The 24,096-nt window shown below is 41.2% G+C and overlaps 1 protein-coding gene across 1 annotated transcript in view; it reads right to left on the bottom strand.

Moving 5' to 3' along the window:
- Positions 1-24,096, bottom strand: part of MICU1 (mitochondrial calcium uptake 1) — a 98,447-nt gene that overhangs the window by 39,794 nt on the left and 34,557 nt on the right. The window contains exons 5-6 of the mRNA XM_008936021.1: positions 12,905-13,019; positions 971-1,053 (exon numbers count right to left, since the gene is read on the bottom strand). Of these exons, the coding sequence (XP_008934269.1) occupies positions 971-1,053; positions 12,905-13,019 (198 nt within the window). The remainder of the gene's footprint in view (positions 1-970; positions 1,054-12,904; positions 13,020-24,096) is intronic.

The following is a 24,096-nucleotide window of genomic DNA, read 5'->3' as shown; positions in this document are numbered from 1 at the left end:
GGCTGCCAAGGCCTGGCCCAGGCTGCCCAGGGCAGTGGGGGAGTCCTCATCCCTGGAAGGATTGAAAAGCTGTGGAGATGTGGTGCTGAGGGACATGGTTTAGTGGTGACCTGGCAGTGCTGGGTTAAGGATTCTATAACTCCCTATCCAAGCAGCCAGTTCCCTTTTTTGCAAACACGTTTACATTTCCTTTCATGAGTAGCACACAGATAGAACCTTGTTAATATAGAGCAACTTCAGGATATTTGAGTTTGCACAGCCTTATGGGTGTTTTCTTGTAAGCAAGGAAAGACCTGACGTCCTCAGGCAGCAGTGTTGTTTTATATTGCAAAAACCCCAATACACTTCTGGATCAGATATTTTGCCCACTAACAGCTCAAGACTTCACTCTATTCTCACTTTAACTCATAGCTTTTAGGAGGACCTCCCCAGTACCAGACATACAGGCTAAGCTCATTAAAAAGCCAGCATCAAATTCCCTGTTTATGAAACCTGGTAAGAAACAGGGGAAAGAAACTAATGAAAATATGCTCTCAATAAACACATTTTTTAATTACATTGAAACTACTGGCTAAATTCTTCTTTGAAGCTAACTCATCCTGGTTATTCTCAGAAGACAAACAAAATTAAGGAATGCAGTAAAAACTGTGGAAGAAAATAGGATCAAAATCCTATGACATCAGTGAAGTGAAAAAAAATTTTTAACTACTTTGGAAGTGACAACTTGTAAAGATTCCTGTGACAGTAACAGGAAATCAGAGTTTATACTTATAGTTGTCCTGTTTGAATGAAAAATTATGTGTTGAAATAGGCAGATAAAAAAATAAAGCAGGCACTGAAGCAACGCAGCAGAGCACAGAAGGAAAAGATGTAAGCTAGCACTAAGCACAAATATAAATCACAATAACATCGTAGAGGAGTGCTGCACTTATGACACAGCATTAAGAAGTCAATCTGTTGTTCAACTTGCCTGCTCAAACTCTTCCATGTCCACCTCGCCGTCACCATTCAGATCAAACATCTTAAAGGCAATTTCAAAATTCCTCTGGGGAGCTACATAAAAAAAACACAATAAACACTAAAGGCCAGTTAACAAAGACACAAAAGCATAATAAAAAAGGCAGAAGTTCAGAATGATTCAAGATTCATGGTGCTCCTTTTACCAAAGATTTTGACAATGAGGCTGGGAGAAGATGTTTCTTGAACAAAATTTATTCCATTTACAGAAAGGAAAAGCACAAAAGCAAGACATCATCTGATATTTCTAATGACAATGAAGAGAAAAGGAGGCTGTAGCAAGAGCTCCAGCCTCCATGTGTTACACAAGCTTAGCAGTGGCCTTGGTTTTCATACCAATCCCTGGTAGTAACTCTAAACATGGAGTGTTATCACTGCTAAAAGCAGACAGTCTGCAAAAATACACTGCTAACTTCAGACAGTGCAGTTAATTAGAAGAGCTTTTGCTGACAAGTTAAAATCATTGAACAGAACCAGCTCTGTTCTACCTGAAACCATGACATCCATAGAGTTTATTACCAATTTGGCCAGAGGACTTTCCTCTGGCACTGCAGAGCACTCTCCATGCTCTGTGAAGCAGCCAGTGGGTGAGGAGCAGACCTGGACTTCAGTAATTCTCTTCCAGACTCAGCTTGTCTCACTGTGCAGATTTAAACAATTCATTACCAACACTGCCTCAGTCCTGGGATGACACTGGGATAACACATGACATGGAGCTCACCAGCTGAGATGTACCCGAGACAGCACGGTACCTTATTTTTCATTGCATTTAGTCTATGTTGTCATGGTTTATTTAACCAAAATTCTGCAAATGCATCACTTCACAGCCACCCATCACAGTAACACCACGCTCTTTCCTCTGCATCCCACCAAAGAATTTCAGTATGTTTCCATTTCAGGCTCTGCAACCCATCAACATTTAAAGCTACAACATAGTGCCATGATTGTTTTTTGTTTTTTTTTTCAATTAAGCTAATATAGGAGACTTTATCTGGCTCTGCTGCTTTCAAATACAAACCACCTACAGGAATTTTGGTGTTTGCTGGGATTTTTAGGGAATCCTCCAGGCTATAACTAGTGATTAGGTTTTCATCTTAAATGATCAATTACAAATTTGCCTCCTATTTTTGTTCTGCAGGTGGCTCTTCCCCACCCAAATCTGGCAGCAGGATGTGGATCACTGATGAAGCTCATCCTCTTTTAACTTCATCTGCTGCAATCAACTTCTGATACTTCTTGTGGATGCTCAAAAAGTAATGAGTTTCTGCAACCAGCAGTCTGCATCAAGGCATCTCCCAGACAGGGATGGGAGGGGGAGCACAAAGAGGAATCACTCAGACAGAAAGAAATTAATAAGGAATTAACTGAATTGGATTTCGTACATTAGTTACAGCTTCAGTTTAAGGCCAGGAGACTTTCACATCATGCTTTCCCCTTACTATAATAAACTGTAGCATTTCATCACTGAAAGATTCAGCGAACATGTTAATGAGATCACTTTTTGCAATCACTTTGTGCTTTAAACAGATGTATAACAACATTAAGCTCAATGACAGGAACGGGCTGTCGCTGGCCGCTTGATATACAGCGCACACAGTCGTGCTGTTATCTCTGGATTTCCAATTTCCTTGTGCCAATTATTCAGCTTGTAAATTCCAAACACCATGTGAATAAGTCTCCTATAACCCCAGTGATCGCCAGCAGCACATGGTGGGTCATCTCTCCTCCCACACGTAATACTGCAGTGGAGGCCCTGCCTCCACCTGGCTTCTCCATCCTGCCTGCTGGGGTCAGGAGACCTGTGCTCATCATCCCTCGTTAATTTGGCATTAGCTGAAGTGGAATCAAGAGAACCAGCTGTCCCCAACACCAACCTGCTCTAACTGAAAGTGTCCCTGCTCTTTGCAGGCGGCTGGACTAGATGACCTTTAAAGGTCTCTTCCAATCCAAACCACTCTGTGATTCTATGAACTTCCTCATCTTCTCAGTGATTCAGTCTAATTATAGGGATTTCTACAAAAACCTTCCCCTGTATCCATTCATCATTTCCAGTGATTAAATTCACCATTTCATTGAAGAGCAACAACACTAAGCACCTTCCCTCTTCATGTTTAAATAACACATCCAATGGTATTCACTTGAATTACAAATACTGCATGAAAGCCTGGATGCAATGTCTTCTTATTAGCCCCAAAATCTACCACTGCATGGAAAGAGCTGTTTCCTCTATGAGGAAAAGGAGGAATATACAAAACTCTCATCTAGTTACACAATGCTAGGAAAAAAAAAGCAATTTACACATCTCTCCTTTCTTCCCTCATTTTCTCTACCAGGTTATAATGATGAATATTCTGAGATTGGAAAATTTGTTAAGTCATTTTAGTCCTTGTTAAAAATTGGTATTTGGTTTCCTTTTTTGTTTTGTTTTGCTTTTTTCCCCTTTCTTTAAGGAAACATAACACCATGTCCCATTTGTGCAGACACAGGGTGAAGAAGATACTTAACTTACCCCTCACAAATACTGTTTCCTTCCTTTCTTTCTCTAAACACATATTTTCAAGAGCAGTTTATCAAAGTCCCAGCGGAGAACATAATTTGCAAAATTGAAATTAACAGTTCAGCATCAAAAATCTGCACATTCAGTATTTTCTAAGGACAGGGAAGGAAAGTGGCTTTAAATTGGGAATTTTAATTACTTCATTACTTCTTCCTCTGATCTGCATATTTAGCTCCAATTACTTGTAATGACATTTAAATCCAACAGACATGAATCTGAACCAGGGAAATCAGAGGGCACCAAAGACAATTAGCTCATTCCACTCCTGCTCAGGAAGAAATGTTCACCAAGATGTATGTCCCTGATTTCTGGGCACTCTGAATTTATTTGGTCTGGGTGAGATGACTTCTGCTTCTCTTCTTGAGTGTGATGCTTTTGCCCAAGATTTACTGGGGAAAAGTCATCTTGATGGCAGCCAAACCCCCTTGCCCACACTACCCCATTACTCGTGGTTACATAAGCATGTACAGCCTCCATTTTTCTTCTCCTTCTTGCACTTACATCTTTCAGAAATTTGCAGAACATAAAAGCAGCAGTTTGCCTAGCTAAACAGCCTTTCCCTTTCTTCCCTTCTCATCTATTTTGCCCCCCAGATTAACTGTACTTGACTGCAGCTTCTAAATTTCCTCACTGCCTCCTTAATTAGGATGCCTCCAAATTAATCCAATATCCCTCCTGCAATGGTTATCACAATTATTTAAAGGACTGTTTGTTTTCAGGATGGGGCAATGCCTGTCTTTACAAGGGAAAACCATTTCTGGATTTTCCCCAAGTGCTCTCTCTTTGATTTTGCACCATTCTTTTTGACATTGGTGAGAATAGAGATTTTTGCATTGCAACAGATTTCCCTTGGGCAACTGCCTTTTCTAGATTTATTTCTAGTGTTTAGGTGTTCAGGGGCATATAGCTTCCTCATGATTCCTCTATGTCATTAGCAGAAGTGAAAATATGGTACTGGAGCCCACAGCAACACCCATTAATGAGTTACCTATTCCTAGCTTTGAGATATACGCAATCATATCTCATATATGTATCTAGAGAGACCAGGTTGAAATCACTCTGTAGATCCATAGCTGCACCAGCTCTATACACCAAGCTACTTTTTTGTAGAATCATGAAATGTTTCAGGTTGGAAGGGACTTTTCAAGGTCACCTAGTCTAACTCCCCCTTAACTTCCCCTAACTTAACATCTAGTGAAGAGGGCCATCTGCAACTAGAGCAGGTTCCTCAGAGCCTGATTCAACCTGACCCAGAATGTTTCCAGGAATGGAGCTTCTACTACCCTGGGCAACCTGGGCCAGTGTCTCACTACCTACAGTGTAAAAAAAAATTCTTCCTCATATTTAGCCTACATCTCTCTTCTTTCAATTGGAAACTGTCAGCCCTTGTCCTGTCACAACAAGCCCTGCTTGACTGTCCCATCTTTTTTCTGGGTCTCCTTTAATTACTGGAAGGCTGCAAGAAGGTCTCCCTGGAGCCTTCCCCTCTCCATGCTGCCCAAGCCCAGCTCTCTCCTGCTGGCCTCCCAGCAGAGGGGTTCCACCCTCGGGTCACTGCTGGGGCTCCTCTGGCCCTGCTCCAGCAGGTCCCTGTCTCTGCTGTGCTGAGGACTCCAGAGCTGCCCCAGCACTGCAGGGGGGTCTCCCCAGAGTGGAGCAGAGGGGCAGGATCCCCTCCCTGCCCTGCTGCCCACACTGCTGGGGGAGCAGCCCAGGATACAGTTGGCTGCGAGCACACAGGGCCGGCTCCTGGCCAGCTCCTCACCCCCAGCACTCAACTAATCCGGGAGTTACTGAAAAGGGCAATGAACATTTTTCTTGATTCGTTTGTCCAAATCAAATATTTAGGAACAGAAAGACAGTAAGAAACCTAAAAAGCTGCACACAGTAGTGTTATGAAGATGAGCAACCTCCACCAAACAGATGGTGAAAAGCAGCACTGACCACATTGCAAAAACCCACTTGATCCATCAGTACAAAGCCCTAGGGAACCTCTGAGGGACTAAATGGGTTGATTAGGTATCTATAAGTCAGTTATGCGATTTTTAACTATTTTAGATTATTCATCAGACCAATCTGCAGCACTCAATTACTCTTTACTGCCATTTACTCTCACCAGAAGCAATGCACTCTGAAAGACAATAAATGCTCACCGACGAGAAAAGCCACATTTTACTATTTTTGCACTTATTTTATCTTCTCTTTCCCCAAAACTCAACACTCCACACTTGAAGAGATTCCTCTGACTTCTGCTGTAACTCATGCATTACGTGGTTGTACACAAAAATTGTCTGTAGAACATCCACCTCAAGTTGGGGTACCGCATTTTAAGTGAACTGTTTTTAGCACACTTTTGGAGAATAAAAATTGCTTCCTCAGTTGTAACTGAGAATTTCTTTGTCAAAGTAGAGTGGGATTTTTCGTGGTGTTACTTAGCAGAAGTAAAATTCCTAGTTACTCCTTTGAAAACACTGGAATATATCACCCTTCCCTTCTACCCCAAAATTAAGAAAATGGTATGTACAAAGGCCATAGCACCCTTAAAAAATATAAAAAAAATAAAAAAATATATAGCTTCATAATCAGTCCAGAATTAACACAGTCCTTCTAAAGCAGAGATAGCCTGTGCAAGCCTTGCAGCTATAACCATATATTTAATTTTTTAGTTTACAACATGAACAAGAGTTTACCTTGTTCCTCCAGCCAAAGATTAACCAAGAATTTTTTTTCCTCCTCCTTTAAGTTACATGAATTAACATGGTGATTATTCTGACTTGCACATCAGCATTTTAGCCAACTGTTTCTGCACGTGTTTGAACAGGCACATTTCTGTCTGAAGGAAAGAACTGGGGTCAGAGATGAGCTCACCCTCACCAGACCACAGCACTGCCCAGCACTGGTATCTACTTCCCCATAAGCAACTGCACCTGTAACAGGGAACTGCTAGATGATGCACTTTCACTTAATTCATCTCCAAATGCTGTATTTTTTTTTTATTGAGAATTAAGCTACAGCTTTATAGGGAAACAACTACCCATAGAATATAGATGGCTGAGCCCAAGCTGCAATAAATACAGGGGAAAAAAACATTAAACTGTCCAGATATTTTTCTTTCAGATTAATCCTCTATTTCAGAAAACAAATCAAAATCTCACCAATGTTTTTTTTTTTAATGTTAGTCAATGCAGAAATGTAAATAACAGGCTGCTAAAATAACCGAGTCCTCAACACAGAGACTGAGCCACATTATCATCAGTTCTATAGGTAAAATATCTTTAAATAGCTAAGGGTTGTTTCTTATGACAAAGAAGAACCAGAATTACCTCTAAAATAATACAGATGAGTCATGTTAAAACTCAAGTATACAAACAGAACTAAAATACAGACTTCAGCTTTAAAACAGACTAGCACACAGAAAATCACATTTTCATTTGATTTTCAAATTCCACCTAAAATCTAAAATATAATGCTGCTTCCACAAGTGGAAGACAAGACTTCCACACCTGGCAGAAGTACACTCTATTTGTATAACTGGCATACATCTAGACTAGGTGTTATTTCCCAACAGCATGAGCTGGATCACATTGGCTGGACCACCACTGCTGGCTCACTGCTGCAGCTCCACATGCAGGTAAAGGGATACAAAGTGGCTGACAAGGAACCTGCCATTACACAAAATAAAAATACAACCACCACTAATAGTAACGAAAGCCCTAAACAACCTAGAGCAAGAGACATGAAGTTTTTGTTAGATTTTTGCTCTGAATCCACACTGGAAGTTCACTTGTCTGAACCCAAGCACATGGATTCAAGCTCTACTTAAGTACCAAACTCCAAAGTTACTGCGCTGCACATGGAATCATAGTATCATTTAGGTTGAAAAAGACCTTTAAGATCATTGAGTACGAGCGTTATGCCCACACTGCCACCAGAGACAGCGAGAGGTGTTGAACAGAAAGCAAAAAAGGGGTTAGCTAGTACTGTTGACAGGTAAAATCCCAAGTAAGTCGTTGTCTTCTACAGAAACAAGATTGGACATGTGTCAGGAACAGCTAAAGGATCTGGCATGTGAATGGATGCTCTGATGCACTACGAGGGTGATGGGTCACTGGAACAGGCTGCCCAGGGAAGTTGTAGGTGCCCCAACTCTATATGTGTTCAAGACGAGGTTGGATGGGGATTTGAGCAACCTGGTGGGAGATGTCCCTGTTGATGGCAGGGGTATTGGAACTCAATCTTTAAGGTCCTTTCCAACTCAAACCATTCTATGATCCACCATGATAGTGTGCTACCTGCATATACAGAAATTCACATCAAGCATGCAGTACACTCTTCCTTGGAATAAAGTACCAGGTGACCCCATTTTTAATCTTTCTTATATTTAATAAAAAAAAAAAAAAGATTGCCATTTCACTTCTCATTTTGCTTGACAATTTGTGAACCAAAAACACTGTGATTTTGACACCAACGTTTGTATTTTGGTTTTAACAAATAATGTACCAGGTGACCCCATTTTTAATCTTTCTTATATTTAATAAAAAAAAAAAAAAGATTGCTGTTTCACTTCTCATTTTGCTTGATAATTTGTGAACCAAAAACACTGATTTTGTCACCAACCTGTGTATTTGTGTTTTAACATCAAGGACAAGCATATGCCTCAGTGTCAGAGAACGTGACGGCACCTCAGCCGGCATACAAGACTTATCTTTCAACAACCTCTCATCAGGCACCACACGACTCACAGATCATCACTGGAAATCAAGAGTCCCTCTTAAACACCTCTCTGAAATAAGGACCTGCAAACAAGCTGTGGAAATGGCAGCTCCAGATGAAGGAAATTAGAAGCTGCACTCTCCAGGGAACCCCTGGAGAATAAAGGACACCCCAAACATTTGCAGGTTCTGGGATATTGGTATGAGTGACACAAAATTATTTCATTTCTTAATTTCATAGAAATAGTCGTGACTCAGTTTCTGGAACTTCTCAACCACGTGCTGCACACAGTAGTCCTTCCCACTGCATATTTACTGCCCTCTGTGACACAGGAGGTTGGTAGAGAACCATCAGCCCAGCACACCATACAAATAAAAGGGATGAAGAGATACACAGATAAAGACCATGTGAAGACTGCAAGTGGAGAGGTTGGTAGGGCTATCCCAGGCCCGAATTTCAGTTTTCAAACTGTAGAGGGTCAAGCTGTACTTGGGAATATCGCAAACCACCAACTGTGAGAAATATGCCCTGTTTCTGTCCTCCTGCATGGCTACCAGCCCATGGCAAGAGGTGGGATGCTGAGCCAGACAGCCCTGGGTCTGACATGAACCAACCAGGCTCATGTTTGGAAGTTGGGATATGCCTTGGAAGAGGATCTCTGTGCTACTGAGACATATCTTGGAAATCACATATAGCAGTGACTGGGCTGGCAGAAAGGTACTGGAAGATATTCATGCACCATATAGCGTGGAAAAGATGAACCTGTGTAGGTAAACAGAGGGTCTTGAAAGTTTAAAGATAATATTAACATGAATAGGACCACAAACAAAAATATTCCTATAAACTCAAAGCAACCTTTTATCTCCTTTTCTTGTAGAAACAAGCCCTGTGGCACTTAGTGCTGCTTTTGAAGATTAAAATGCCACTGGTAAGACAACAGATCTCACTCATTGTAGGGAAGGAGGCTGAAGACATTCCTGTCAGCCAGCAATACATACTCAAAATGGCTGCAGTGCAAACAGACCCTGGAGATCATGTTGTCTGTGTGCAGCAGTGCGGGGGAGCACGTCGTGCCACCGCCATCCCGAGGACCCGCACAGCACTCAATATCCAGCCAAAAAACAACTTCCAGAGCTAGACAGCTTGGGATTTATTTCTTACAGAGAAGAAAGAGAAAAAAACAAAAGGCAAACCTATCCTAGGCAAGAGGCCTTGAGGCGCAGCTCTAGAAAGAGCCTGCAGCAAATGGGAGAAGTTGCTGCAGGTCTGCTACGGCAGCCCTGGCAAGAGAATAATCACTTTGACTTGAGCCAGTGCTACTTAACCCTCCTTCTAGGAGAAGTAAATCCAGATACAGTGACAGTTCAATTACAGAAACAACACTAACTTGTTCTTTTAATGCCCTCCTCCCTTCAGTACCTGTTAATCAAGCAGGCATTAGTGTGCCTGGACAACAGACCACATCTGCTCTGAAACTGCAGTCACCAGTGGTGGCAAAGCTCTTTTGCTCCTTCCTCCACGTCTTCTGCAAGTCCAAAAGCAAAAGCCTCTTTGGTCAGGGAATCAATGTCTTCACTTGCCTATGACATTTGAAAGGCTCGGTGTAAATCTCATCAGCATTTTGCTTATCCTGTATTTTGCTCATTGTTCTACCTCTGACCCAAAACACAGGGAGTGGCTGAAGCAACAGAAATCGTGGGGTACCCTCAAGGCTGCTCTGCTCTCATTGCCTTTAATAGAAAGCTGACTTTCCTTAAGTGGTTAAAAGCTCTTTTATTAGTTGTTTTAAAAATATATTTTCAGAGAAACATAGCAACTGATGAGAACAGACAGTGCCAGAGCGAGAATCACTTGTACATAAAATATGGTGACAGACTTCATTTTCTGTGCAATATGCATAGAGCCCTCTGCAAGCAACATCCAGATGAAGCCTCTAGCCTTCCCTCCTCCTCTCCCTCCCCGGCAGCTGCCACGCCATCCACATTTCAGAGAATACAACTGAAGCTGCAAAGAAAAATTACACTAAATTCTTTGGGAAAGCACTGTCAAAGCCCATTGGTGCTTTTGGTAGAGCGAGGGAGATGCGCAGGAGCTGTCTCAGAAGACTTGTCGGGTACAACTCTCTTGAGGAGCACATTAACACAAGACCTGTTGGTCTTCTTGTTTTCAGAGGTTATCATTGATTAGTTTTGAGTTCAGTAAGCCAGATGAGACAACGATTGATCTCTCCCCATCACTTCTGAGCATGACAAAGGAGCACCTTTTCCTCCTGCCTCCCATCCCCAGACCTGATCTCGCACTCCCCTTCCAATTGTCCTACTTTAGTGCTCCATACATGACCTTCCTTCCTCAGTATTTAGCAGGTTCTTAATGTATGGGTTATCTAAACAACACAGTGAGAAAACCAATATTGAACTGTCAGGTTTAAGATGTACTTTCCTCAATCTATTTTATTTATTTCCCAGGGGAGCAGAAGTAATCAGAAACTACTGAATTCCTGCAGTCACGTTCACTAGTAGGAGAGTAAACCAGCAAGATGTAGCGGTAAATTTTCTATGTAGCTACAGGGCAAGATTTGATCTGAAGGTTTATTTTTGTAAAAGCAAATGCTTTAAAAATGAAAACAAACCTCTTCCTCTGGAGAATCAGTTTGACAGTAGCTCCAGACACATTCCTCCATCTTCCATGTCCATTCAGCAAACCCCCAAAATTACCCAAAAGTCAACCAAAAATCCTGGAAGACTTAATTATCTTTTTTTTTTTTTTTTTTCTCCTCCTCTTCTGATTTTTTCATTTTTCCTTTTTGGAAGCACTTTCCTTGTCCACCCTTCACATAAATCCTCAAAACACAAACCACCCAATTCAGTCTCCTCTTGTTAGTCTGATTCCCCAGTAACTATGAACATGTTTAAAAGCCCGAGAACAAGAGGAAGAAAAAAAGGAAAAAAAAACAAACCAAACATTCTTCCTGCACAAGCCTCCAAAATAAGGCTGGTTGCTCCTCTAACACAAGACGGTCTCTTTTCTTTTATTCTCACAACCAAGAAATTAAAGCAAGACAAGAACAATTTCTCTTGCTGCTGTCTGTAGAAGTACATGAAATTAATTTTCACCCTGCATACCTAATTAGGAGCTTGCTCACCACCAGCCCAGCCATAAAGCCAAGGGCATGAGTGTTTTCTAAAGCATATTCAGTAACATGATACTATAGGTTTGAGAGTTCATCGTCATCTGCAGAGACTCGGATTAAAAGCCCTGGCTACACAAGTGAAAATACCTTAGATAATTTCAGCACAAGCTAGACTAACACAAGAAAGCAAAAGTCTTAAGGCTCAGTTCTGAGACTCAAAGAAAAAGACTGACTAAAATCCTAACAAATTCCCTGGCTTGAACAAGCTTTATCTGTCAGTGTTTGTTTTCACAACATGAAGTTCACATATACTTCTTCTTGCACCGTCTGCATTTGACAACAAACAAGACCTTGAACATGGCTTCTCCCCCCTCATAGATCCTCTGACACACCGTGTTCAGTAAATGAAGAGCTGCCTCTTCACTTGTCCGTGTTACAGCGTGCAAGAACACAGAGGAAAAAACAAAACAAAACAAAGTTCCTGTCGCTTTTACAAAACATCAGGGAATTACCAATGATTACTCCCCGAACAGCACAGGGAACTTTGCAAAGGTCTACAGCAAACTGGGAAGTGATCAACTTTTTAATTCCCGTAATGAGGCCATCATGAAGCAGTTATGTGCAAGATTAGACATCTAACTTTTATCTCTTTTTAAAGTCTGAAAATAAAATGTCCAAAGTCCATTTGAGCATATTCCTCATTATGCCACAACGGGGCTGAAAAATAATTGGAATTTCTGTTGATTACCCCTTTTGTTATGCAGCACTTTCCAAGCAGCTAGAGAAGTTCTGCAAATGGAGTTTTCAGCTTGTTTTCCCCATGAAGAACGTCTAGAAATGCCATCTGACATTACCAAAGGCATCAGTTTCACTGCTTCTTGCCAGCAAGGCAAACTTCTAGAGTGCCAGCACTTCAAGTGCAGAAGACTTCGCTGGAACAGATTAGCAGATCACAGAAATATCACAAATGCAAGTCAAGTGCAGCAGGGTGAAAAGACAGAAGGTATCTAATGGTACTGGTTGAAATGTAAACAGCTTAACTTCTCTCCTCATTAGGTTACATCACGCACAAGCCTGAGCTTACCCAAGTGAAAATACCGCTGGAGAAGAGAGTTTGAACAGTCTTGTAACCAGTAAAGAGCTGAAAAGCAATATTCATCCAAACAGAAGAATATCATATGAACACAACTCAAAGAACACATCTCCATGTACAGCTTTGAACAGTAGGTCAAATGGTTCATAAAAAAAATGACCACATTTTGAAATGAGAAATCTTCAGAAGTCATCAACCTGTTTATTCTTCTGAACCACTCGAAGCTACATCCAAATTGGATGAAGCAAGAGGAATTATTCACTCGGCTAAAGTTTCAAGCAATCAAGAATTCCTTTTAGGGAAATATATGTAGACAACAATAGCAAACTCATTGCTTGTAAACATTCAAATTTGAAAAAAAGTAATTGCAGAGACAAAATCCCTCTGTACTTACTGGAAAGGACTGTTGTGAGGAAGATGTAGTCAGAAAAGGAAATGAGTCCACATTCTCCAAGTGCGTAAAATATGCTGTCCTCATCAGCAAACTTCTCACGCTCCTGGGATAATTTCTATTTATTCATCCAACCCACACCCCAAAAAAAGAAAATAAAAGCAATTGGTTAACTAGAGAAACAGAAGCCATTATTTGTATCCTTACCACCAACCAACAAGCCACTCCACAAACACACACCCCTACTATCTCCATTCATTGTCAGTGGACCTTTTCCAGCCTTCAAATCTGTCAGACATGTTCTGCAAAGATCAGTGCCTCCCCATCTGAAATGAGGGGAAAGGAATTGCACAATATTAATTAGTTAGTTTAGCCTAGCTGAAATGCAGATAAAACTATATGCTTAAAGTGATGTGAATGTTTGAGAGATTAGTGTTATGAAAATGACATTTTTAATATAGGATTCAAAAAGGTAATTATTCTATTTCACTAATAGCATTTTAGTTATACTTGGTTGTAGCAGTAGCCAAAACTATTCCACATTAATAAAATGAATGATCAAAGTTATTAAAACTGTGTTGTTATCAAAAGCACATGATTCAGGAGTGTGCTTTGTAAGCTCACTATGAGGACCAGGACCACTATCAATCTCAATGTCTCTCCTTCTTACTCCAGTTCTTCTTCAATGCCTTGTTTTAATAGAAAATACCACAGGTTTTATCAGCTTATCTCCCTTACTAACCTAAAAATCCAAGTCCCTTTGATCTACTGAAGCTTCAAAGACTGAAAAGGATCCATAAAACTGTTAGGAAACACACACTGAAATCCACACAGGTGATCCATTTTTAGAACACAGCAGGAGGAGGCACACACACACTCACAGAGGAAAATTAATATAAAGGAAAGTAGGCAGGGATGAGGTTATTCCACAGAAACCAGGTCATGCAAGCACAGAAGCATGGTGAAAACAAGGCTGAATTTAGGTTTTAGGGCAAACCACTGACAAACACCACCACATGAGGGTCCAGCTACACAACTGTCCCCCACTGTTACCTCTGTCTAGCGGAGATCCCATCATATACAAGATAAAGGAAAGAAAACTGGTTAACCAACAATAAAATAAGCAGGCAAAACAAAACATTGAGTTGAACAGTTAGACTTGCGAGGAGCAAGAAAGTTCTGAAGCAACCAGGTGGTTGCTTTGACTGGGTACTGCTAAGAAGCCTAAGGAGACATCCCAGCAAGAGTTAGCACATAACCTCTCCACGTCAGACCCACTGTCTGCAGCTGATGTCTCTCATCCACCACAGGTTTGGGGTTGTGTTTTTTTTTCAGAGAGAGAACTCACCATTGTATGCGACTGCAGAGTGGGGATGAGCTCAGCTAATAATTTAGATGAAAACTTAACCCGTATCTGGTTTGAAAACCACAAGAAAAGAGACAAAAATATTCATATAGATCATATATAATCCAGTTTTCTGGGGAAAAAGTTCAGCTCTATCAATCAAAAAAAACTCTTCCCAGTAGCTTTGCCTTTACCATCTGGAAAGCATCAGAATTTAATAAGAGGTGAATCACTAACAGCAGACAACATGCTAATGGCATTCATTTCATGCAAGATAACTGCTGTTTATGTTTAGGAGATATCAGGTGGAAGTATCATTTACTGAAAGGTATATGCTTCCCTTCCCATCAAGATGGATCCTAAAAAAAATTACAGCAATGCTTATGTTAAGGAAAAAAACCCACAAAGTCTGTTTTTCCTTTAATCTGAAGGGAGGATTTGTGGAGAAAGCCGTTTTCTGACATTGCTGCCAGTGGTGTTGCCAGCAGCACCTCACCTGCTCCTGTGATTTATTGCTCCCTCCTCTGATTGCCTGTCCTTGGCAGCATTTATCATAAACTAGCTCTTAGCGTTCTGTTTCACCTGCTCGAAGGACCCCATGACAAAGTTCCAGACGTTGGCTTGTTAATTTTTATGGGGTTCTTTTCTGCACTGAAAATTCAGAGTCGGCAAACAGCTCTAAATATTCCCCATAAACGGAAAACCACATCCACAGACTAACAATAAGAAGATAGTAAGTTAGTTGCTCTCTGAAATGCAAAGGCATAGGAGAAAATAACTGACCTGATCAAAAAGATTTTCAGGCTCCTAACACTAGCAGGAGAGAAGTTTTTAAAAAATTCACAATGCTTCCATTTATTTTCTTCTGGCTCACTGAGAAGCTGCCTGTTTGATTGCTTTCCATAAAGTATGTGGGAAGCTCACCCCACCAAGACAAAGGCTAAAAGCACCTTTCTCAGGGGTTGTTCCCCACTATTAAACATTATATTCTACAGAATTATATTATAAACCCCAGGGGAAAGGAAAACAAAACAAACAACCCCACCCAAAAAAAAACAAAAAAAAAACAAAACCAACAACAACAACAACAACAACAAAAAAACTCAAACCAAACCACCAAACCCAACCCTACCTACTTTACAAAGCACAACATGGACTGCTGAGTTCCTTCAAAGTCCAAGGTGGAGGAACCCAAAGTTAGTCATCACTAACACCTAAAACCACTGTCTGTAGACCTTGAGCTTCTTATCCACATTCTATCTTCCTTGCAGCACACTCTACCATCCTTTCTAGACAGAAAAATAGTGCAGGGACTAGAAAACGTAGGGGAAAAATCCTTTTCTAAGCCTTCAATCTCTGTTAGAGACGTGTCGCCTTCAGAAATTACTTATTCACACAACTGCAGGACAAGTTGCACATCACACCCTTTTGTGCCTGAACACAAACATTCTCAAAGTGCTCAGTTAAAACAGTCAAACGTCTTCCATTTAAGATTTTTTGCTGTGTTAAATCCATTCCCAAAACCAGCATAATTGGTTAAGATCATTCAGCAGGCCCAAAAAAAACCATATAAGACTGAGCATTCACAAGTGAACAAGCCACAGGAAACAGTTTACAAATACAAAATATTTTTCAGTCAAGCAGTAGATTCATGTTAAACAAGCACAGAAATGAGCAAACATCCACATTAACATATAGAAAGAAAAAGAAATTCAAATGTACCATTGCTTTCGGCACAAGCACGGCTGTGCAAGTTCAGTGAAAAGCCTCCACTCTGGCCTCAGTGGAATAGAACATTTTACAGGCACTCAGGCAGATTATTTTACAACACCAGACATCAACAATGGGTAAGAGAAATAATGCAATTGAACTTCAAAATCCAAAGCTTGGTTTGTCCTTTCGAGCTTGGGCTCAAAGCCTAACAAACAGCACCAGAACGTGGGTTGAGCATCTCAGTAACAGTGACCAACCTTCCCCCAAATCCATGTGCTGTAGAAAACCAACTCCCTGAACTTGGATTACGGGGTGGCTGCATGCAAGCAAAGCACCCATGTGACAAATTTCACATATTCTATCCCAAAACTGATCTACTGTAGGAGCCTACCTTGAGCCATGTACAGCTTCCAGGTAATGAAGGATTTTGGGAAGAAAAACCCCACTGATTCCTTCCATTCCTTACCAAATATTACCTTTATTTGAGATGTTAAAACTCTTCCCAGAGCTGAGTAAAGAGGGAAATGTTCTAATACTTAATTATGCAAATCTGAAAAAAAGATGCATTTCTGCAAATTAAGGGATGCCTCCTCTGCAAAGGCAGACAGACACAAGGTGCAGTGCTGGTGTTTGCTCTGAATTCCTAATGCACATCAAGAAAGGCATCATCAGCTAAATCTTTGCAGCTCCACTTCATTTTGCATTTTAGAAACTACTTAATGAGCAGCATTGAACTTGTCACTTTGGGAAGAACACGTTCTTGGTAAGTCATTTAGAGTTGAGAGCTTGTGTTTCAATCTGGAGGAAAACACACACTTTTGGCATGTTTATTTACATAACTTGGTACACACACCTTGGTACTTTTATGTACCAAAGCTTCAGGAATTTATCAGCTTCATGTGACCACTCGACACTGACTCACACCTTCCAAAATGACAACAGAATAAAGATCAATGTGCATGCAAGAAAACGAGTACTTCTCCAGAACCAGAAAATAATTTTGTAATCTAAAATTCCATACTAGTTTAAGTGTAACCATCCTTTCTTGACAAAACTCATCATACTCACATTGTTCCTTTTTAAAAGAAATACTTGAAGATTACCAATATTGTGTAAGCGAATACAGAACCATGAATGTTTCAGTGAAGTCACTTTGCTGTAAAGCAATTCTCTTTCAGTCTCAACAGACCACCTTCAGCTATGCAAACCATTTAAATGACATCTATTAATGGATTTCTTTAATGGCTAGCTGTACACATATAGGAACAGAAGTTAAAATGCTGTATGTTCAGTGTTAAAAAGAAAAATTCTCTCCCACAGGAGGCATTTCCAAAAAATTTGTGCTACAAGTTGGTGCAATATAGACAATTTCCCTGAGTTTTCTGGCTTTATAAGGAAAAGATGACTCTCCATATTATTGCATTTTTAGAATACATGTCTCTACAAATGAAATCTCCCTAATAAGAGGAAAAGGACCCCACATTAGGATTTGTGCATGTAAAATTAAGCAGCACATGTAGATATGATGCATTATTAGTCCCGTTCACACGTGGCTCGATACCTTGGGCTTAAATCAGCAGACAGCACCCCTATAAATAAAAAACTATTAAGAATCCTTCTAAGGATGAGAAAACAAATCTTCTCATAGAATTTATTGGACATTGCATTTAATTAATCCATTTTAAACACTCTTCAGCACCTACCACATGTATTGTTTGACATCTTTGTAATTATTAGCTAGCTTCCACCATCTCGCAGCAACTCAGCTCCACAGCTCCTCCCTGAGTAGGGCTCTTTACAACTGGGGGAAATATATATGAAGGCTCTATGGTGTTTGCAGCAGATGCTCTGTATTAGTCTATCATGCACAATAGATAGGGGAAAATCCTTAAGATATGCCACTGAAAACTGCATACAATGCAGTCTCCTATGGCAACTAAAAATATTAATGCTTTGAACTCTTGCCTGCATCAAAATGCAGAACTAGAGCCTCTGAAATGGAGGGAGATTTTTAATTTTTGCTCATTTTTTTGAAGATCTAAACTTCATGACAATTCATGTCAGCACCTCTCTACCTGCATTAAGGAAACTGAAAGAAGAAAATGAAAAGGCTTACAGAATCAGATTTAAAAATTTAGCCTTTTGGCCCAGATATTCAGGCCAAAAAAATTCTTCAGGGAAAAAGAGATAGGGGAGGTCTGTCTGCAAGGACAGAAGAGAAAAAAAAAAAAAAAAAAAAAAGGACTTGGGGAGGAGACTTTTCTTATTAAATAAGAAAAAAGTGTTTAGGGCTGTGATGGTAACAGCACAAAGACTTTCTGAAACTCATAAACCACTTTTTGCAGTGCAAAATTCACAGCACCACTGGTCTCCTAGGTCATTTACTATGAAGTCCCCATACGCAGGCAAACACAGATTTTTGTATTGCAAATCGAAAAATGCTTAAAATTTACTGTATATTTTAATAAAAAAATTAAAAATTTGGAGGTTATTTTATATGTATATATACACAGGGGTACAAAAAATACAGAGTTGGACCTGAGATGAAGTCGTTCTGCATATTCTCTCCCTCTGAATTTGGAGACATATAGAGAATCAAATATTAATCAAATATTAATTAAGCACTTATTACTACAGGTGATCTCCTGAGACTGGAAAGAGAAACCTGCATTGCCTCCTTCCAGCAAGGCTGTAAATATTCATCACCCTTAAAACAAAGGGCACCTGAAACACAAGGCCAGCATTCTGTACAACCAAGAAAAGAAACGACACAGACTTTCCCCAACCGTTCACAGGCAGCAGACTCACTCATGCAAGGGAGAAACCCCTGCTGGAAAAGCAAATAGGAAATGCCTTGGAAAAGGGACAGTCTACACTTGTGCTCCCTCCCCGCTGCTCTCATTCCTCCACAGGGTAATGAAATCACAATCTGCAGGACCACACTGGCAATTGTTGTGTAGATTTGATGGGGGAGGATTAAAATTAGTCCTTGGTGTCCCAAATTATACTTTTAAACTGAGTTGACTTTTTGCCACCTTTGAATTTAAATGGCTGCTTAGGCCTCCAGCAGGGAAGCGGGATGCTGCTTTCCCTTGTCCCAGCTCACATTACCAAGATGAACTCCTTACGTTGGTAATGCACGCCGCTTGTTTTCTCAGTAAAAACTCCAGTGTGGAAGTACACGAGGAAAATAACAATTCTGGACAGAAACTGAGTACTAAACATTGGCTTAGATGACGATGTTGGGGCCAAGTGCTCTGCGCTCATCACCTACTAAATGAGAAAGGAGTTTGGGGAAAAAACACATGTAATCATGTAATAATTAGGGACTGTCATCACAATCGTAAATGGTTTAAGGAACCAAATTAAGATGCGACTAAAAGTCCTCCTTGCTTCTTCACTGGCTTCTCCCACCCGGGCCTCCCCTCCTTCTGCAGTCAGTGAGGTCAAGCATCTCCTACAATATTTCTATCCACCCTGCTCAATCCATCCTCCCCCCCCTTCTTCTCCCTCCTAACTCTATGTTACCTAAGGACAGAGTTTGCTGTGCTCAGTTTAGTATCCTGTAAGTATTAAGCAATAATCAAACACCAGTACAACTATCAAAGAAATTAAAGCCCAAAATGACCCCATAAAGTACTTTTTGATTAAAAGGCTGCATGCACCCATTAAGGGCACTTAGTCAAAGTCACTTCTTTTTTGTCAGTGTCCCCTGTGGATTTCATTAAAGTAATAAGGCTACAGGGCAAACTAAGTGTTCAGAGTATATTTCCTTCTTTACTTGCTAATATTGAATTAAAGTCCCTCTGCTTTCTAGTTGCTTTTTGTAGGAACCATCTTACAAACTACAGCATCTAAAGACCTTCCTAAAATATTCTTTAATATAGTTCACACTACATAGTTCTGTAATTTGAAAACCTGAAGAAAGTTTGCAAAAATAACCTTCCCCAAACTTACATACATTCAAATACATGATGTTTCCCCATAGAGATGCCTGTCCTTCCTCACAGAACTTCATGGCCTTGAGCGGAAAATGCCATTTTCCACCAGAGCCAGCTCCATCACAGTCTCATCAGGCTGCAAAAGAAGTCAGAGGCCTCAAAAGACACCGTGACAACAGGAGGACAGGAAGATACATATTTGAGCTTTGCTCAGAGATGTTCCCTTATAAAGCCATGTACTGACAATTACCCTGAGGACTGTACTCTGAATAAGCCAAATTCAAGTATTCTGAAATAAATCCTTCAGGCTGAGGATCAAGGAGGGGATTCAGGATTATTTATTAAAGAAGCAAGGAGAAAAGGTGAGTGTACACTGTCCCTTTTACATGAAAAGTGCATATTATGAGGTCTGAAGCACAAACTCATCAAAGCACATGCTGTCTGCTTTGTACCTGCCAGAAATCCTGGTGGAAGGGGAGAGGGTTAGAAAAGGGAAGAAAATGAGGGAATGCTTGGTTACATCAAAAAAACCCAAAACATAAGCAGAATAAAGACACAAGTATCAGAAGTATTAGTTGCTTGAAGAAACACCTGCCAGGTACCTAGAAATTAGAATAAAAGAAGACATACAGCAACCAGAGTATTTTAGTAGTGTCTGCCAAACGAGCCCTGTGAAAACGAGCAATAGGATTAGTGCTACAAAGTACAAATTAGTGGTACAAAAAGATAACGGCAAGTAGAGCTCTGTCAAAACTGAACTACACCCAAAAAGTTTGGTAGAGGAGGTAGGAAAGAATGAAGCATGTTCTGTACATGGACGTAAAGCAACCCAGGTGTCCACAGGGATGTTTGTGCACCATGCATTTACCTCTGTTAGAAGCAATTAAATATTTTCTTCAATGAAATTTGACAAAAATGTGCAGTTCAGTGTCTGCACAGGTCCCAGTGAACAGGTGAAAGTGGTGAGAAACAAAAGGAACTCAAAACCACTAACCAAAGCAGATGGCAGGGCCAAGTTTGGCTGGGAGGAGAAAGCTAGCAAGCAAAGAAACCCACAAATATTGCCAGTAGTGTCAGCAAAGAAAGTTAGGAAAAGGAAGTTGTCTGCTCAGCTCAGATTTGCTGCAATAAACTGCTTCTCCACATGCTTACACAAAGGGTCACAGGCAAGAATTATCTCCCACCAGTTTGTTAATGCTTTTGGGGAGAGCACAGGAACTTTCACATAGATGAGTGTAAGGTTCTTAACTAGGTAAGAAGATGCCTCCTGGTTATTACGTAAATACTACCTGCACTGAGATCAGAAGGTGAAGGGAATTAAAAGAAGGAAACCTGAAGCTGGGCAATGAGGTTTTATAGGGGTTACGGACCAGGATAGCTGCATGCTTGAAGGTATCACCAAGAAAGCCATAACCTAGATTCAACAACTCAAACTCTTGACACAGGGGACTCATTTATTTCAAACACACTTACAGCACTGGGAAGACCTCATACGGTTGGATGGAGAGGAATCCTCACCTGTTCTCACTGCATCTAAGCTAGAGAAAGTACTGCACATCCTTCTCAGTGAACAGGCTCCATAAATCAGCTGCAGATACACTTTACACACTTATTTACTGAACTGCAAGAGCTTGCTTTTGTGAAGGTATCATTGAGAGTCACATCCTTTCACATCAAGGTTTTAGAGGCACCTAAACATCACAGGAGCTCAGAGCTCTGATCCAATGTTTGGCTCCTGAATGACAGCACAGCTTTGAGCTTGTCCCACTTGCTGCAAGCTGGGGTCTACGGCAGCTTACGCCACGCCGGTGGAAGTCTCAGAGTCCAGCCTTAGCTCATACTCAAAGCAAAGGAGCCCAGAGATTCAGGCTAATACATATAAGCTCCTTTTCCCACTCTCTTTCAAACCTAGCAGCAAGATCCTTCAATCCACCAGAAAAAGATGATCCATCTGCCTTCAATCCTTTCCATGGGGATCCTTCCCAAGTACGTATTTCAGGCCCCTCTGCCCCGAGATGCTTTTTAAATCACCTGGAAAGAAACCTTCCTTTTGAGCTGACTTCCAGCAACTCTTCTTTAATGGACACACACCTCCAGTTACAGGGCCTTGGCAGGCAGGTGTAGTTTGAGCTAATTATTTTCCTGGCCCATGAGACAAGCCTGCATTATCCAGCAGAAGCAAACTTCAGATGTTTTACTGGGCCTTAAAGAAGCCATCTGAAGCAATTTCTTTTTCCTTCATTTTGCTACTGCTCTGCATTACTCCATGGCATCCCCAACCATCTAGAGATGTAAATACAAATGCTGGCAGGAAATACTTAATTCATAAATTTAATTAGAGGGCACTGAAAATCTCTATCATTACTGCAGCAATGGTAGCAGGAGGGTAAGCTGTTGCTGGTAGCTTGAAGGCTTTTGTTCCTATCGAGCAGCAGCAAGAAATTTTCCCTAAAGGAGAACAAAAAGCATGTCAAGCACATTCTGTATTAAACTAACAAGCCATCTAGGGTGGCTTTTTTTTCCTCAATATGTCAGGGGCCTCTTAAAAGTACTGTATCTTGAGGGTGAGCACCTGTAATCACACAGATCTATGCTGTGCACCCACCACATCCATTTTTTGCCTCTGCTCACACCTTCCTACCCAGATGCACTGCTGAAAGCTCAGCTGTGGGATGCCTGTGAGCTCCCCTGCTCTAATTCTCCAGGACAAGGACCACATCAAAGGACACAGGTAACAGGGCATGACTTTGCTCTCAGCAGGGCAGATATGCACGCTACGCTTCAGAGGAACACCTCTAACAGCACTGCTGCTTCTATTCTTTGAGAGAATAAGCTTGGGAATCATAGAATCATAAAATGCTTTTGGTTGGAAGAAGCCTTTAAGATCATCGAGTCCAAGCATTAACCCAGCACTGCCAGGAAACCACTAAACCATGTCCCTCAGCATCACATCTCCATGGCTTTTAAGTCCCTCAAGGGATGGGGACTCTACCACTGCTCCTGGGCAGCCTGGGACAAGCCCTTGACAACCCTTTTAGGGAAGACATTTTTCCTCATGTCCAACCTAAACCTACTCTGGTAAAAATTGAGGCCGTCTCCTCTTGACCTGTCACTTCTTCCTTAAGAGATGAGACCAACCCCCACCTGGCTCCAGCCTCCTGTCAGGGAGTTGTAGAGAGCCAGAAGTTCTCCCCTGAGCCTCCTCTGCTCCAGACTCAACAACCCCAGGTCCATCAGCTGCTTCTCATAGGACTTGTGCTCTAGACCCTTCCCCAGCTTCATTGCCTTTCTCTGGACATGCTCCAGCCCCTCAATGTCCTTCTTGGAGTGAGAGGCCCAAAACTGACACCAGGATTTGAGGGGCAGCCTTCCAAGTGCTGAATACAGGGGGATGATCCCTGCTCTAGCCCTGCTGGCCACTCTAGTAGGGATACACAACAGGATGCCATTGGCCTTCCTGAATCGTTAATGCATAAGCTAAAAAGCCCCATCAAGTAAAGCAAGGGGGCATGGAAAAAAGAAAATTTTAAACAAAATCTGCATTACAACTTAGGTAACGTCCATGAAGCTTATGCCACATTACATGTGCTAAGATACATCTACTTAGTGAGAGCTTACTCATCGCTATCACCTTGCTAAGCAAGGCGCAAGCAGTGTGTGATGAATCGGCACAACGCCTCATTATGAAAGTCAGATGAGCAAAGGACATCTCCAAGACACCCTCAAAAGTGCCCTTTCTTAAGCCCTAACAAACATCATGCAGCAGAGGAACTGCACATCTTAAATTAAACAGGACTTCACTCCTCCTAACGAAAGGGATGCTTCCCACCACACTAAAATGAAAGAGGAGGAAGAGACAGTAGAAATGGAGCAGATGAAGAGTTGTGGTCTGGACACCATCAAGCCACAGCATCCTGAGCTACACATTAGATCCTCACATCAACATTTTGTTCAGGCTCAGTACAAACACTTTGAAATGTCTGCAGACTGATAAACATTTTTATTCTACTCCGAATGAATAGTAATCAGTGCCTCTTTCCCCTCTGCCTTCCCGAGCTTGCTTCCCTGGGGAAGAAACCACCACACTTAGACAAAAACAGAGCCAGGGCCAGAGCTGCCTCCCTACACACTCAGCCCAGCAGCAGGTTGAATAAAAGTATGAATTCACACTGGCAAACAAATCTGACCAAAGGTTT

The sequence above is a fragment of the Merops nubicus genome, unplaced genomic scaffold (assembly GCF_000691845.1).
Source record: "Merops nubicus isolate BGI_N331 unplaced genomic scaffold, ASM69184v1 scaffold1932, whole genome shotgun sequence".
In the NCBI taxonomy this organism is placed as follows: Eukaryota; Metazoa; Chordata; class Aves; order Coraciiformes; family Meropidae; genus Merops; species Merops nubicus.
The sequence above is the reverse complement of the archived record's forward strand: the minus strand, read 5'-3'. Positions and strand labels throughout refer to the sequence as shown.